Source organism: Ovis aries, chromosome 15 (genome assembly GCF_016772045.2).
Source record: "Ovis aries strain OAR_USU_Benz2616 breed Rambouillet chromosome 15, ARS-UI_Ramb_v3.0, whole genome shotgun sequence".
Taxonomy (NCBI): Eukaryota; Metazoa; Chordata; class Mammalia; order Artiodactyla; family Bovidae; genus Ovis; species Ovis aries.
The window spans coordinates 60,931,142-60,946,514 of record NC_056068.1 but is presented as its reverse complement, the minus strand read 5'-3'; the positions used below and the strand labels follow the sequence as shown (position 1 = coordinate 60,946,514).

Below are 15,373 nucleotides of genomic sequence, written 5' to 3'. Positions count from 1 at the left end.
ATGGTGTTCAATTCTATGGTTTAGACAAATGTATAATGGCATGTACCTGTCAATTATGGTATTATACAGAGTATTTTTCATAGAAATCTCATGCTCCATGTATTCATTTCTATCACCACATCTCCGACCCCTGGCAATTACTGTTTTTTTTAAGGTCTCCACAGTTTTGCCGTTTGCTATTTGACATTTCCAGAATGTCAGTGGTTGGAATCATATGGTGCATCTTTCACTTGAATACTCATTTAAGATCCATCCGTATCTTTTCATGGCATTATAGCTCTTTTTTTTTTTTTTTTTAGTGCTGAATAATATTTCATTACCTAGATAGACCATAGTTTGCTTATCTGTTCACCTACTGAAGGACACCTTGGTTGCTTCCAAGTTTTGGCAGTTATGAAGAAAGCTGCTATAAACATCCAAGTGCAGGCTTCTGTGTGGACTTAAGTTTTCACATTATTTAGATAAACATCAAGAAGCATGATTTCTGAGTCATTATGGTAAGAGTGTGTTTAGTTTTGTAAGAAACCACCCAGCTCTTCCAGTGTGGCTGGACTGTTTTGCATTCCCACCAACAGTGAAGGAGAGTTCCTGTTGCTTCGCAGGATTTTGGCCGTTCTAACAGGTGTGCAGTGGTATCTCGGTGTCATTTTAATGCGCATCTGCCTGCTGATAGATAATGTGAAGCACCTTGTCATGTGCTTATTTGCCATCTGTATGTTTTCTTTGCTCAGGTTTCTGTGAAGGTCTTTGGCCCATTTTTAAATCAGGCTGTTTGTTTTCTTATTGTTGGGTTCTAAGAGTTCTTTGTAAATTTTGGATGATATTCATTTATCAGACATGTCTGTTGCAAATATCTTCTCCCAGTATGTGACTCGTCTTCTCCTTCTCTTTTGTCTTTCACAGAGCAGAAGTTTTTAATTTTAATGAAATGTGGTGGATTGGTTATTTCTTTCATGGATCATGCCTTGGTGTTGTATCTAAGAAGTCACTGACATACCCAAGGTCATCTAGGTTACCTTCTGTGTTATCTTGTAAGAGTGTTATAGTTCTGTTTTACATTTAGTTTTGTGATTCATTTTGAGCTAATTTATGTGAAGGGTATGGGGTCTGTGTTTAGATTCTCTCTCTCTTTCTCTCTCTCTCTCGTTTTTTTTTTTTTTTTTTTAATGCATGTGTATGGGCCACTGTTCCGGTACAATTAGTTGAAAAGACTATCTTTGTGCCATTGTTCTCCTTTGTCAAACTTTATGTGGGTCTATTTCTGGGCTTTTCTAGTTTTCCTCATATAGATCTTATAAATATTTTGTTAGATTTATACCTCAGTATTTAATTTTTTTTGAGTAGTGGGCAAATGTTTCTAATTTCAAATTCTCCTTGTTTGCAATTAACTTTTGTATATTAACCTTGTATCTTGCAACCATGCTGTAACTGTGAAAAAAAAAAACAAACAAACCTACAGCCTTTTCAGATGATGGCAGTCCCACATTTCTTGTCTTTTCTTGTTTTCTTGTGTCTTTCTTTCACTGCTCTCAGTATATCTAGCCTACTATTATAGAAGGCACCGTATAATGTGAGTTTGAATATTCAATTCAGCTGTATAAGATTTAAAAAATGATATAATGAAACAGAAGAAATGTTGAGCATAGGTAGTAAGTAAGCTAATAGCTTATGAAGTACAGATGGGATTCATAGACTATTAAGTATAGATATGTGAGACTTCCCTGGTGGTCTTGTGGTTAAGAATCCTTGCTTCCACTGCAGGGCACATGGTTCAATCACTGGTCGGGAACTAAGATCTTTCATCCATGCCAAAAAATTATAGATATGTATAAGTCAGTAGTTAAGAAAGAAAGGCAGGATTCATAATATGCGCTAAATGTTACATAGTAATCAAGTTCAGTTCAGTTCAGTTCAGTCGCACAGTCGTGTCCGACTCTTTGCGACCCTATGAATCGCAGCACGCCAGGCTTCCCTGTCCATCACCAACTCCCAGAGTTCACTCAGATTCACGTCCATCAAGTCAGTGATGCCATCCAGCCATCTCATCCTCTGTCGTCCCCTTCCCCGCCTGCCCCCAATCCCTCCCAGCATCAGAGTCTTTTCCAATGAGTGACCTCTTTGCATGAGGTGGCCAAAGTACTGGAGTTTCAGCTTCAGCATCAGTCCTTCCAATGAACACCCAGGACCGATCTTCATAATCGACTGGTTGAATCTCCTTGCAGTCCAAGGGACTCTCAAGAGTCTTCTCCAATACCACAGTTCAAAAGCATCAATTCTTTGGTGCTCAGCCTTCTTCACAGTCCAACTCTCACATCCATACATGACTACTGGAAAAACCATAGCCTTGACTAGACGGAAGTTAGTAACCTATAAAACGTGCCAAGATAAATAGACCAAATGACATATATGATAGAATAGACAAGTTTTATTCAACAGGGAGGCAGCCTAAGTCATGACCTTGCCAATTCAGGGCTGATTATTGTGTCATCCCTAAACTGCCCACCGCCCAATAACATCAAATATGGTCCCATTTTGGCCCAAAGAGCTATGCCCAAGAAATACAAATAAAACCTGTAGCTCTTCACAAACTTAATTCACAAGCTATAGCTTTGACGAGGCACAACTGCCTCTATGTCTCTCCCATTATTCCTTGGTACCTTCTGTCTGGGCCCCTGGCTCATATCCCTCTGGTTTCCATAGCACACCATCATGGGGAAGGCGGATATGGGCAGAAAGAACAAGGTTTGGACAGTGTGACTGGGGCACTCATACCCTGTCTTAAGTATGTTGACTTTGCTGCTTTCTTTCCCCTTGCTTATCACTGTATGTTTTAAATTTTTTTTAGTAAATTGTGTGAATAGAGCATTTTAATTTGGGCTGTGAGCCCTCCTGGTTAGCTTGCTCAGTAATGTGTTCAGCAGCTACCCTTATATCAAGATAATTTTCCACTTGGCAGTACTCTTCACTTTGAACTTCAGTGATCCTCTCTCACAGTCTGAGATTTTAAGCAAATGCATCTGATCATCACTCTCTGGCTGAGCACTAATAACAAGCTGTGAAAGAAGTGTTAAATTATGGTGATTCCGTGGCAATCATAAGCACTTTGTCCACAATGAAGGAATTAAGAGGACCAGTCTCTTGCCTCTGGAATGGGCCCTTTGTAAGCAAACCCAGGAAAACTGAGCAAATCCCAGTTTACCTGGGAAGAAGAGTAGGAGGGTGTCTGTGTCAGCTCTGTCCTATTTACATTCTCTCCTTGCTCAAAGCCGAAGTCAGAGGTACTTAGTGGCTCTAATAGTGACCTTTAAATAGCTTTGCTTATATATTCCCATGCACATTTTTAAGTTGACATTTAAAATTTCCCATTATAAGCTTAAATAGTTGGAAAAGATATAATTTTTGGTGTACTATGAATGCTGACATTTTAAAATAAAACTATTAGTCTTTTAAACATATCCAATAAAATATAAGTTCCATATGGTTTTTAGGAAACATTTTATGAACATTTTCAAACACAAAAGGAAAAATAATAAACTCCCATGTATTCTTTATCCAATATAAACAGCCATTAACATCTGCCATTCTTATCTATACTCTATTTCACTTTTCTTCCTACAGTATTTTAGAGCAAACCTGAATAATACTTTGTTTAAAAACAGTTTGGTTTGTATCTCTAACAGATATTTATTATAAAAATACCTTTTATCCATATCCAATAAAATAATCAACCTTGATACCAATAGTATCCAGTTTGTGTTCAGATATCACCAGTTGCCTCAAAAATGTCTGTCTTATTAAAGTTGGTTTGTTCAAATCAGGATCTAAACAAGATTTATACATTGTATTTGGTTGATATAATTCTTAAGTCTCTTTTCTTTTGTAACATTTTTCCCCTCCTCTTATTCTCTGTGCTATATCATTTAACATGTTTCTCTACCCTCCCCTATTTCTCACAAACTAGAAGTTAGATCTAAAAACTTGATTACCTCAGTGCTTGTAGCATGAATGAATGTTTTATAGATTTTCCTGTACTTATAATCTCACTGAACTCACATAAGGAGAAACAATTTCTGGTTATTTTACTTTAACGACATATTAATATGTTTCAGTGGCATAAGTGATATCAGTCAGATTCATCTATTATAAATTTTCCATCACTCTTTATCTAATAATGACAAACATTACCTGGACAAACATTATCTGGACCCACTATTTCATTATGGTTTGCAATATGATGAGTTGCTAATTCTTTTATTCCATCTACATGTATTAACTATGAAAAAGAATTTTCTCTCATCATCTATTTGGTTATCCAGAATTATAGCCCACTATAGGAAATCCCATATATTGCAGGCTGCCAGGCTCTTTTGTCCATGGAATTCTCCAGGCAAGAATACTGGAGTGGGTAGCTGTTATTCCCTTCTTCAGGGAATCTTCCTGACCTAGGGATTGAATCTAGGTCTCCTCCATTGCAGGCAGGTTCTTTACCTTATGAGCCACCAGGGAAGCCCTTTTGGAAACCAGAAAAAGTATATTTATTATTTTTCAGAATAATAAATTAGTGCCCTAGCAAGAAACAAAGGTGAATGGTAAAGCAATAAGGTTATAAAACTTTTATTTTAGTATTATTAGGTAATCATGGATTTTTATACATTTAAGTTATTACCAAACTAGATAGCATATTATAAAACAGAGACATTACTTTGCCAACAAAGGTCTGTCTAGTCAAGGCTATGGTTTTTCCAGTGGTCACATATGGATGTGAGAGTTGGACTGTGAAGAAAGCTGAGCACCAAAGAATTGATGCTTTTGAACTGTGGTGTTGGAGAAGACTCTTGAGAGTCCCTTGGACTGCGAGGAGATCCAACCAGTCCATTCTGAAGGAGATCAGCCCTGGGTGTTCATTGGAAGGACTGATGCTAAAGCTGAAGCTCCAGTACTTTGGCCACCTCATGCAAAGAGTTGACTCATTGGAAAAGACCCTGATGCTGGGAGGGATTAGGGGCAGGAGGAGAAAGGGACGACAGAGGATGAGATGGCTGGATAGCATCACTGACTCGATAGACATGAGTTTGAGTGAACTCCAGGAGTTGGTGATGGACAGGGAGGCCTGGCATGCTGCGATTCATAGGGTCGCAAAGAGTCGGACACGACTGTGCGACTGAACTGAACTGAACTGAATGTTTCAGTCTTCTATGACTGAAGTAAAAGCCACGTGGCATGTGGGATCCTAGCTCTCCCAACCAGAGACTGAACCTGTGCCCCCTGCAGTGGAAGCCTGCAGTCTTAACCACCAGACCACCAGGGAAGTCCTGATCTTTTCCTTTTATTTTGTTCAGTGTTCAGAGTGCCCCATCTTTGCCCCGTGCCCCTTCAAATTGGCCCCCATGTCCCTTCGGCATGCCCCACTTGGCTTTAGTAGCTTCCTTGTTTTCAGGCATGACAGTATGTCACATGTTCATGGCCTGAATGCTACTGGGATTTTAAAACAGTAAAAATATTAAGAAGCTCTTCTTCAACAGCTAAAAATGTTCTATCGTTCTTATTTCTCCTTAAACTTATTTCCACTCAGTTCCTTTTTTTTTAATTGAAGTATAGTTAATCTACAATACTGTGTTAATTTTAGGTATATAGGAAAATTATTCAGTTTTACATATATATGTATCAGTTCAGTTCAGTTCAGTCGCTCAGTCGTGTCCCGACTCTTTGGGACCCCATGAATTGCAGCATGCCAGGCCTCCCTGTCCATCACCAACTCCTGGAGTTCACTCAAACTCATGTCCATCGAGTCAGTGATGCCATCCAGCCATCTCATCCTCTGTCGTCCCCTTCTCCGCATGCCCCCAATCCCTCCCAGCATCAGGGTCTTTTCTAATGAGTCAACTCTTTGCATGAGGTGGCCAAAGTACTGGAGTTTCAGCTTTAGCATCATTCCTTCCAAAGAACACCAGGACTGATCTCCTTTAGAATAGACTGCTTGGATCTCCTTGCAGTCCAAGGGACTCTCAAGAGTCTTCTCCAACACCACAGTTCAAAAGCATCAATTCTTCGGCACTCAGCTTTCTTCACAGTCCAACTCTCACATCCATACATGACCACTGGAAAACCATAGCCTTGACTAGATGGACCTTTGTTGTCAAAGTAATGTCTCTGCTTTTTAATATGCTATTTAGGTTGGTCATAACTTTCTTTCAAAGGAGTAAGCGTCTTTTAATTACATGGCTGCAGTCACCATCTGCAGTGATTTTGGAGCCCCCCAGAAGAAAGTCTGACACTGTTTCCACTGTTTCCCCTTCTATTTGCCATGAAGTGATATGTCTGTACATTTTAGGAGGCATATATATGAAGGCCAAAGATCTGGTTTGCTTGAAACTATCCACACTTGTGTGCCCCTTGGAAAGTCTCCATGTCAGTTATTGGTACTCAGTGCCCTGACTTGAAGACTATCAAGCCTCTCCTCTTTAACAGCTATCTAGGTTGGTCATAACTTTCTTTCCAAGGAGTAAGCATCTTTTAATTTTATGGCTGCAATCACCATCTGCAGTGATTTTGGAGCCCCCCAAAAATAAAGTCAGCCACTGTTTCCACTGTTTCCCCATCTATTTGCCATGAAGTGATAGGACCAGATGCCATGATCTTAGTTTTCTGAATGTTGAGCCTTAAGCCAACTTTATCACTCTCCTCTTTCACCTTCATCAAGAGGCTCTTTAGTTCCTCTTCACTTTCTTCCATAAAGGTGGTGTCATCTGCATATCTGAAGTTATTGATATTTCTCCTGGCAATCTTGATTCCAGCCTGTGCTTCTTCCAGTCCAGCATTTCTCATAATGTACTCTGCATATAAGTTAAATAAGCAGGGTGACAATATACAGCATTGATGTACTCCTTTTCCTGTTTGGAACCAGTCTGTTGTTCCATGTCCAGTTGTAACTGTTGCTTCCTGACCTGCATACAGGTTTCTCAAGAGGCAGGTCAGATGGTCCGGTATTCCCATCTCTTTCAGAATTTTTCACAGTTTATTGTGATCCACACAGTCAAAGGCTTTGGTATAGTCAATAAAGCAGAAATAGATGGGAACCCTCTTGCTTTTTTGATGATGTTGGCAATTTGATCTCTGGTTTCTCTAGCGATGTTTTAGCAAATAGCAAAATTAAAATACTTTGCAAAAAATTATTATTTTTTCTTAAATAGTATTGCACTTATCAAAGACTTAGATTCATGTTTTTGTCTTCCTTTAGGCTCTCATCTCTGCTCATTTCTAATGAGATTTCACGTTTAGCAACCACTACATGATGGGAAGTAAATTGTGATTAATGCCCAGCCTCAACTGATAATCCAGGAGGATTTTACATCTTACATTAAATAACATTCTTCCTCAGTTTGAGCTGAAAATGACAGAAGACCACAGAGCGGTACTTTCTCAGTCTCCTTTATCATCCTTGACTAAAGTCACAGACATATCACAGCAAAGCAATCCTGAAGACACCTTCAATGGGGATACCATTCCGTCAACTTACAAAGATATTTCAAAGGGCTCACCAAGGTAAGAAGCAGCAACTTAAACTTTTTTATTACTTATTATTTCAGCAGCTTATACAATTCTGATGGGGATAAAAGTGCTTTAAAGGGTTAGCTCTTTTATGTAAATTCTCTGTATATAGTAAAGACTGTATTGATAAAAATTTGGACATGTGATGGGCTGCCAAGATTGTTGCCTAGGCTTCTAGGTTAGAAGCCATCCATTTGCTTGTTTGTTTTTCTATTTTATGGGAATGAAAAAGATAGATGATGCAATAAACATAAATTATTCCTAGAGCCTAACTTGGACAGGTAGGATAGCGATGATAACAGTAATAGCAAGGCGGGCAGTATTTGCTATTTGCCAGTCACCATGCTCGGAGAAGGCAATGGCAACCCGCTCCAGTACTCTTCCTGGAGAGTCCCAGGGACGGAGGAGCCTGGTGGGCTGCCGTCTGGGGTCACACACAGTTGGACACGACTGAAGCGACACAGCAGCAGCAGCAGTCACCATGCTAAGTGCTTAACGTGTGTTATATTTATTTAGTTCTCAAAACAACTTTGAGAGGAATGTAAGGCAGACAGTATTTTAGTCATCTCCATTTTATATATGAGGAAACAAAGACCTAGAGAGGTTAATTAATATCACACAGCTGGTAGGTAAAGAAAGTGTGTTAGTTGCTCAGTCCTGTCTGATTCTTTGCAACCCCATGGACTGTAGCCTGCCAGGCTCCTCTGTTCATGGGATTCTCCAGGCAGGAATACTGGAGTGGGTTGCCATTTCCTTCTCCAGGGGATCTTCCTGACCCAGGGTTTGGACCCAGGTCTCCCTCATTGCAGGCAGATTCTTTAGAGTCTGAGCCACCAGGGTAAGTAGAGAAGGTAAAGTTTGAACCCAGATAGCTCTAACTCCACAGATAAAACTCTTAACTACAATACTCTACCACACTTCACAGAAATATAAAGCAGAGGAGACAGAGATATTTTTCCTGTGTTTTTTTCTCAATTAGAAAGTGAAAGAACAGATACTTTCCTGGTAGTCCAGTGGCTAAGACCCCATGCTCCCAGTGCAGGGGGTTTGAGTTCAATCCCTGATCAGGGAACTCGATCCCACTTGCTGCAACTTAGAAAAGAAAGGTCCCACCATAAATAAGACCTGGTGCAGCCAAATAAATAAATATTAAAAAAAAATAAAAAAGAAAGTGAAAGAACAAAAATGTATCTGTCAGGTATTGATAAACTGTTGTCTGGCTAAATGTGATGCCATAGTTTTTATGTTTAAAAGGAAATGTAGATTATAAAACTATTGAAGAAAGTATTCTTAAATTAGGGATTGTGTTAATCTCCTTAGATATGATATCTCCTATTTATATCTTTGAAGAGTTTGATTTTCTTTTTAATCTGTCACCAAGTTTTTAGGTGAAAGTGAAATACAGATTTTCAGCTAACCTTTGTTTTGCCTTATTCCTCTAAGTTATGAGTGCATGTTAGCAATGTATGAGATCACTGACGCAGTGTGCTAGCTACATGGCTAGATGGTTTTTAGGAAATCATTACCCAGTGCTTATATTGTAGAGACATAGGTTTCTCACGATAGTGTTTCTCCCAATAAGACAATGGAAAAAAAATTTCTAAATAGGATTTTTAAGTAGTCCTTTATACAACTGCCAATGCTAATGTGTGTTTGCACATTTAAAAATTGCCTTTAGAATTTATTTTTACCAAGCTCCCTTTCCAAAATAGTAATAGGTTTACTTTTTATTCTGTCTTTTGTGATATCTTTTATAGAACTTGTAATTTTATTTGTTCAGTTTCTTTCTATTCTTTATCTGAGTCTCTAAATTTTGTTTTATTTGCCCTTTTTATTTTGATATGCCAGTCTTTGCTTTTCATATTACACTTTTCCTACCACCTTTTTTTAATAGTTTGTTTCATTGTACTTCTATTTCTTTGTCTGGATCCTAACTTCTTTTCTGTCACCATTGTCTGTTACCATCAACTTTGAATATGATATACCTGGAAGTAACCCTCTTCTTGACAATTGAATAGAAAATCAAAGACAATGCCCAGAGGCCCTTTACTTTTATGAACAGAAAATGATCAATTTCAACCTGAAGGGTCAAGTTCATAAAGGCTAATGGTAATCTAAGATCCATTGGCAGTTATATGATTATCAGAGAGAGGCAGTTTTCTCTATGAGTAAAGACGTTTCCCCCCAGTTGAGGTTAAAACTTCTTTTGTCTCATCCTTTTTTCCCTTGCCACCTTTATTCCACCATATTTTTGATCTTTTATGAGAAATAATTATTAAAGTATAGTCAATTTGTTGTTCCTTTACTTATATAACAGAGGCTGTGCTTTTCTTCACTATTTAACACATTGTACGTTTTTACAATACCTGCCCACATTAAATCCATTCCTTGTAACCATGCAGTGATGAATCACATTATTCTTATGTTATTATCTGTGGTATTAGTTTACTTTTTACTACATTTACCTTATCCTTCTTTTCTCTCTTTCTTGTGTTCTTACAATGGTTTGCCTCTGTCACTCTACGTTATATTTGTTTCTAACAAAGGAAAAACTGCTGTGTCAGGAGCCTTTCCCCCCAAAAGAAAACTAATCATCAATAGTGTGAGTTAAATATATCATGCCCAAGAAGGACTGATCCTCCCATTTTATGACTTGGCCCCAAAAGGTCAGATGACTGGAGAAGTCTACCTTCATTCTTGTGGTTACTTCAAGGAAAGCAAATGATAGGGAACTTTTCCTACCCAGCTGTAGTCTGATGCATTCCCAGGTGACCTGGTACAGGGTATCAACCTTTGAAGCATGAAGCAGAATCAATTATTTATTGGTAATAGGTATCTAGGGGCAGTTCTGCTTTATTTGTGGAAGGTGTCTCTGAATGCTAAAAGTGGACAATCTCCAAATTAAAATTGCATTTTTGAAAAGATTTTTTTATGTAGACCATTTTTAAAGTCTTCATTGAATTAGTTTATGGTATTGCTTCTGTTTTATGTCTTGCTGTTTTGGCTGTGAGGCTTGTAGGATCTTAACTCCCCAACCAAGGATTTAACCTGCACCTCCCGCATTGGAAAGTGAAGTCTTAAAAACTGGACTGCCAGGGAAGTCCCAAAATTGTATATCACAAAACTAACAGAATGATCTACACAATTAATATCTCTTTCTATCCCACATATATTTTAGTAATTTTTAGCTGATGCTCATCTAAGAATGTAATTTCATGATTTTTATAACAGAATGTTGTAGTGTTGTTTTTTTTTAATCCTGCTTGCAGCTGAGTGTAATATCAACTCTTTTAGTTCCCCAGAGGACAGATTATTGTTAGTACATTATATTAGGACTTAAATCAGTTTTATAAGTGAATTGCCAACAATTTCTTATTATAGATTATCTGGTTGCTGATTCACAGACAAATCTTGCTTTCGAGGAAACTAATAGTGCTTAATCTAGTCACTTTTTTATGTCATTTTAGTTATCTTGGCTATTTTGTTTGTTTGTTTGTTTAATTTTTATTTTTACTTTATTTTACTTTACAATACTGTATTGGTTTTGCCATACATTGACATGAATCCACCATGGGTGTACATGCGTTCCCAAACATGAACCCCCTCCAACCTCCCTCCCTATAACATCTCTCTGGGTCATCCCCATGCACCTATCTTGGCTATTTTGAATTGGAATGAGTCTTAGGCTCTTTTTGAAATATAAGTATTTGGTTATGTCACCTTTTCTAGGGACAGCAAAGCACCAGCAAGGCAACACCTCCACTGTTTTCAACCTCCATTGCCCAACAAATTACACTTTTCCTAATTCAAAACTTTTGTCAGATTTTTCCTTAAAGTCTTAAAAAAAAAAACTCTGCAGATTCAAACATTAATATATTGGTGGTGGTGGTGGTTTAGTCGCTAAGTCGTGTCCAACTCTTGAGACCCCATAGACTGTAGCCCACCAGGCTCCTCTGTCCATGGGATTCTCCTGGCAAGAATACTGGAGTGGGTTGCCATTTCCTTTTCCAGGGGATCTTCCCAACCTAGGAATCAAACCCAGGTCTCCTGCATTGCAGGCAAATTCTTTACTGACTGAGCTATACTTGAAAAATGTTAAAAAACTGTATCATTTCTTTGTAAAAACTTGCATTTCCTCTGGAAAATCCTTATATTTCTATAATCTCCCCCAATTTTAGATTTAAGATATACTTTATTTTTATTCCTTTGTACTTCTGCACAAGCAGAACTAATATTCATTTTTTCTTTGAGTGGGATAATTTATGCCCTGATCCTGTCCTCAGATGAGTCCTTTACAAATTGTATAAATTGTTTTTCTTTTTTACATTTCCTTCTACAAAAGCAAAGAAAGTTCAATTTAACAAACATTGAATATCTCCTTTAGGATATATGTGTAATTTGAACATAATACATTAGTTATTATTCAGTAATTGAGCTACAAATAAAAATTGGGCTTATTATATTATAAAATAATTGAAAATTGCTCTGCAGTCAAAGTATCTTTACCAATATTTCTAGGTCAAACTAGAATTATATTTTCTTCTGGTATTCAAAATAAAATTCGGCGGAAATTATTCACATTTATTATTGCCACTTCTATTATTCACTTTCCATGATGTTTAAATTACATTTTACCTAGTAATTGTAGAAAGCTGTTTATGTCTTTAGAGGTTATTTGTTTCTTCAACTGGGGGAAAGGTAGAATGACAAGTAATGAAATCTTTGTGCTTTGTGTACACTAGATTTTGTACAAGTTTCCATGCACCAAACATATGTGGGGTTACTTCTTTTATCTGTTGCATCCAGTATTTTAAGTTGGTGATTTCTTATTAAATGTACTTAAGGTCATTTTCCTTTATGTTTACATTTTCTTATTTGTATTTATTCTAATTAGAGAGTTTAATTATGGTTAAAATGATAATAGGAGATAGGATAAAGACAAGTTTTACAAATGACAATATTAAGGAAAAAAAAACCATAAGTCTTCAGGAAGGTTTAAATGCCATAGAAATATAAAGCGAGAAATATATGCTTGTCAAATATACAGTATAAATAAATAATTTAGATGAAAATGGTTGGCTACATTTAACAAAGAGACTACCAAATAATGAGGGGCTAAAGAGTGGTTGTTAGATTTGATGTACTTCATTGTACATTGCAAGTAATTGCTATCCATAAAAATTCTATGGCTTCTGTATAAGAAAAAGAGACATTTTGACAGGCAACACTGGTATGAAGCGACAGCAAGCACAAATCCTTAGCAACTGTCATTATCCTGCTGTTGAATTCACATCCAAACTGCATGATAACTTAGACCTCCATGCTTGTTATTGAGCCATGATCTGTCAAAGTAGCCACACTTCCTACTTATGAACAGAATTAATAGCCACATGCAGATTTCTGCCATAGAAATCTAAACTCACCAAGGACGCTTTGTGTTTCAAAATCAGGGGAAAACCTCCATGTTATTCTATGCTTATGCTGAAATTTCTGGTGAAGTGTTCTTGATAAAATAAAAGTCACATTTTAAGGAGAATACCATATTAGTTTATATTTTGGCCCATCATAAAACATTCAAAATCAATAAAGATTTTGAATAAAGCTAAAAGTGAAGCAAATGTGATTAGAAAGTTCACTGTATAAGTTAGGCTACTATTAGCAGAGTAATGGGAAATTCAGCTGAAAGTGACTTTAAAACTGGACAGTCACTTTCTCATGTAACAAGAACTTCAGAAACAGGGCCAGTTCTAGGGTTTGTTCAGTGCTTCAGCAGGAGTATCAAAGAACCTGACCCTTTATACCTTTCCCTGCACCAGGGGAGAGATATTGCATCCTCACAATATTGGCTAGATCCTTGGGTCTGAATCCTCTTACTGGGAAGGCTCATCACATGCTCACCAGATGCTTACTAGACAATTTCTGACTAAAGAGGACAGGTATTTGATTACTTATATCTCTTTTTTATTAGTGCAAAAACCTTTCTCCAGAACGCTTCTCCTCATTTCTTATTGGCCAAAATTGGATCACAGGCTGCTTAAGTAACCCATCATGCAAGGGAAATGGAATTAGCATTACTGGTGACAGACCATTGAATATTTACTCACTGCAGCTATCAGGGGATGCCTTCCATGGACATATAAAGAGGGTGGCTATTCAAACATAACTGAGGCTTTTCATCGAAGGAAAAATGGAGAAAGGACCCTTAGATAATCAGTGTTACATGACATAGTTTTGACTTTTGGCTTTATTATATCTTACTTTTTAAATTGTATATGTTTCTTATCAATGGAACTTTTGTGATACATTTTTTCATGATGTCATAATTATCAAAGAATAACTTGCATATCAATCATTAGTTGAGTTCCAGTGGCAGTAAAGAGATAAAACAAAGTTCTTACCCTTGCAGAATGGGATATGAAATCATCTGAAATCACATAATAAATCACAAAGTAAAGATATCAGTATGCAAAAAGTATATCAATTCTTGCACAGGACCTGGCAGAATGATTTGAAATAAGGAATGACTAGGATCTATTGGGGTTAATCCCTCACATATGTCCTATCAGCTTGTACAGATTTGTTGAGATTTTTCTCTATATCCTAACTCCTGAACTTCTTCATCTTAATAACCAAGACTTTTCCTTCACAGTACTAATCAGTCAGTTATTGTAAATTTATGTGCATGACTATGTATGACATTTCTCTTTTCCACTAGACAATTATTGTTATTATGGAAGGGGTTTTAGAAAATGTAAACACTGAGTTCAATTAATATTTATTAAATACTTACTGATTGAGGAACTTCCCTGGTGGTCCAGTGGCTAAGACTCCACGTTCCCAATTCAGGGGGCCTGAGTTTGATTCCTGGTCAGAGAACTAGATTGCATGTACTGCAACTAAGAGTTCAGATGCTACAACTAAAGATACCACATGTTGCAATGAACATCAAAGATCCCATGTGCTGCAACCAAGACCCAGTGCAGCCAGATAAATAAATAAGTATTTTTAAAAATACTAACTGAAAGATATACAATACTGAGTATAGATCAGCTGAGTGAATACCACTGGCAAAAAGGCATACATGTAAGAACTGTGGAAGGCAATGTGCTGCAGTCATAGCTGAGGGATATTGTAGGGATATTACAGGGGAGCAGTGGGCTCCCCCGATGGCTCAGATAGTAAGGAATCCGCCTGCTAAGCAGGAGACACGGGTTAGATCCCTGGGTTGGGAAGATCCCCTGGAGAAGAAATGGCAACCTACTCTAGTATTCTTATCTGGGAAATCCCATGGACAGAGGAGCCAGGCAGGTCACAAAAGAGTCAGACACGGCTTAGCAACTAAACAACAGCAGCAGCAAGCATGACGTTATTAGAAATTTTCTTCAAGTTGCTATAAAAAAAACCCACTAAGATTCACTGATACTATTAAAATGAGGAAATGAGAAGGAAGATTGCTCTTGCCAAAATTAGAATCCTACCATGAAGTGTTATCTGGTCTATTTATCTGCTTTTTCTCGACTCCTCCTTGGGCATATTTTGTTGTACTTTTAGACCTCACATCTTTACTTAGTTGTTGCTTTGTGAAACAAAAGTTGTAAATTAGATTTAATGGAAACCACAGAGAGTAAAGCATAATTAAATATTTGTGGTTCAGCTGGTAAAGAATCAGCCTGCAATGTGGGAGACCTGGGTTCGATCCCTGGTTAGGAAGATCCTCTGGAGAAGGGAATGGCTACCCACTCCAGTATTCTGTCCTGGAGAATTCCGTGGACTGTATATGTTTAGTCCATGGGGTCGCAAAGAGTTGGACACAGCTGAGCAACTT

The 15,373-nt window shown here is 37.6% G+C and overlaps 1 protein-coding gene across 2 annotated transcripts in view; it reads left to right on the top strand.

Annotated features, from left to right (window-relative positions):
- The window catches only part of DCDC1 (doublecortin domain containing 1), a 476,813-nt gene that overhangs the window by 20,023 nt on the left and 441,417 nt on the right, over nucleotides 1–15,373 (top strand). For both annotated transcript variants that reach the window (XM_060400033.1, XM_042233308.2), the window contains exon 2: nucleotides 7,238–7,542. In XM_060400033.1, coding sequence (XP_060256016.1) covers nucleotides 7,391–7,542 — 152 coding nt within the window. In that variant the 5' untranslated portion in view covers nucleotides 7,238–7,390. The remainder of the gene's footprint in view (nucleotides 1–7,237; nucleotides 7,543–15,373) is intronic.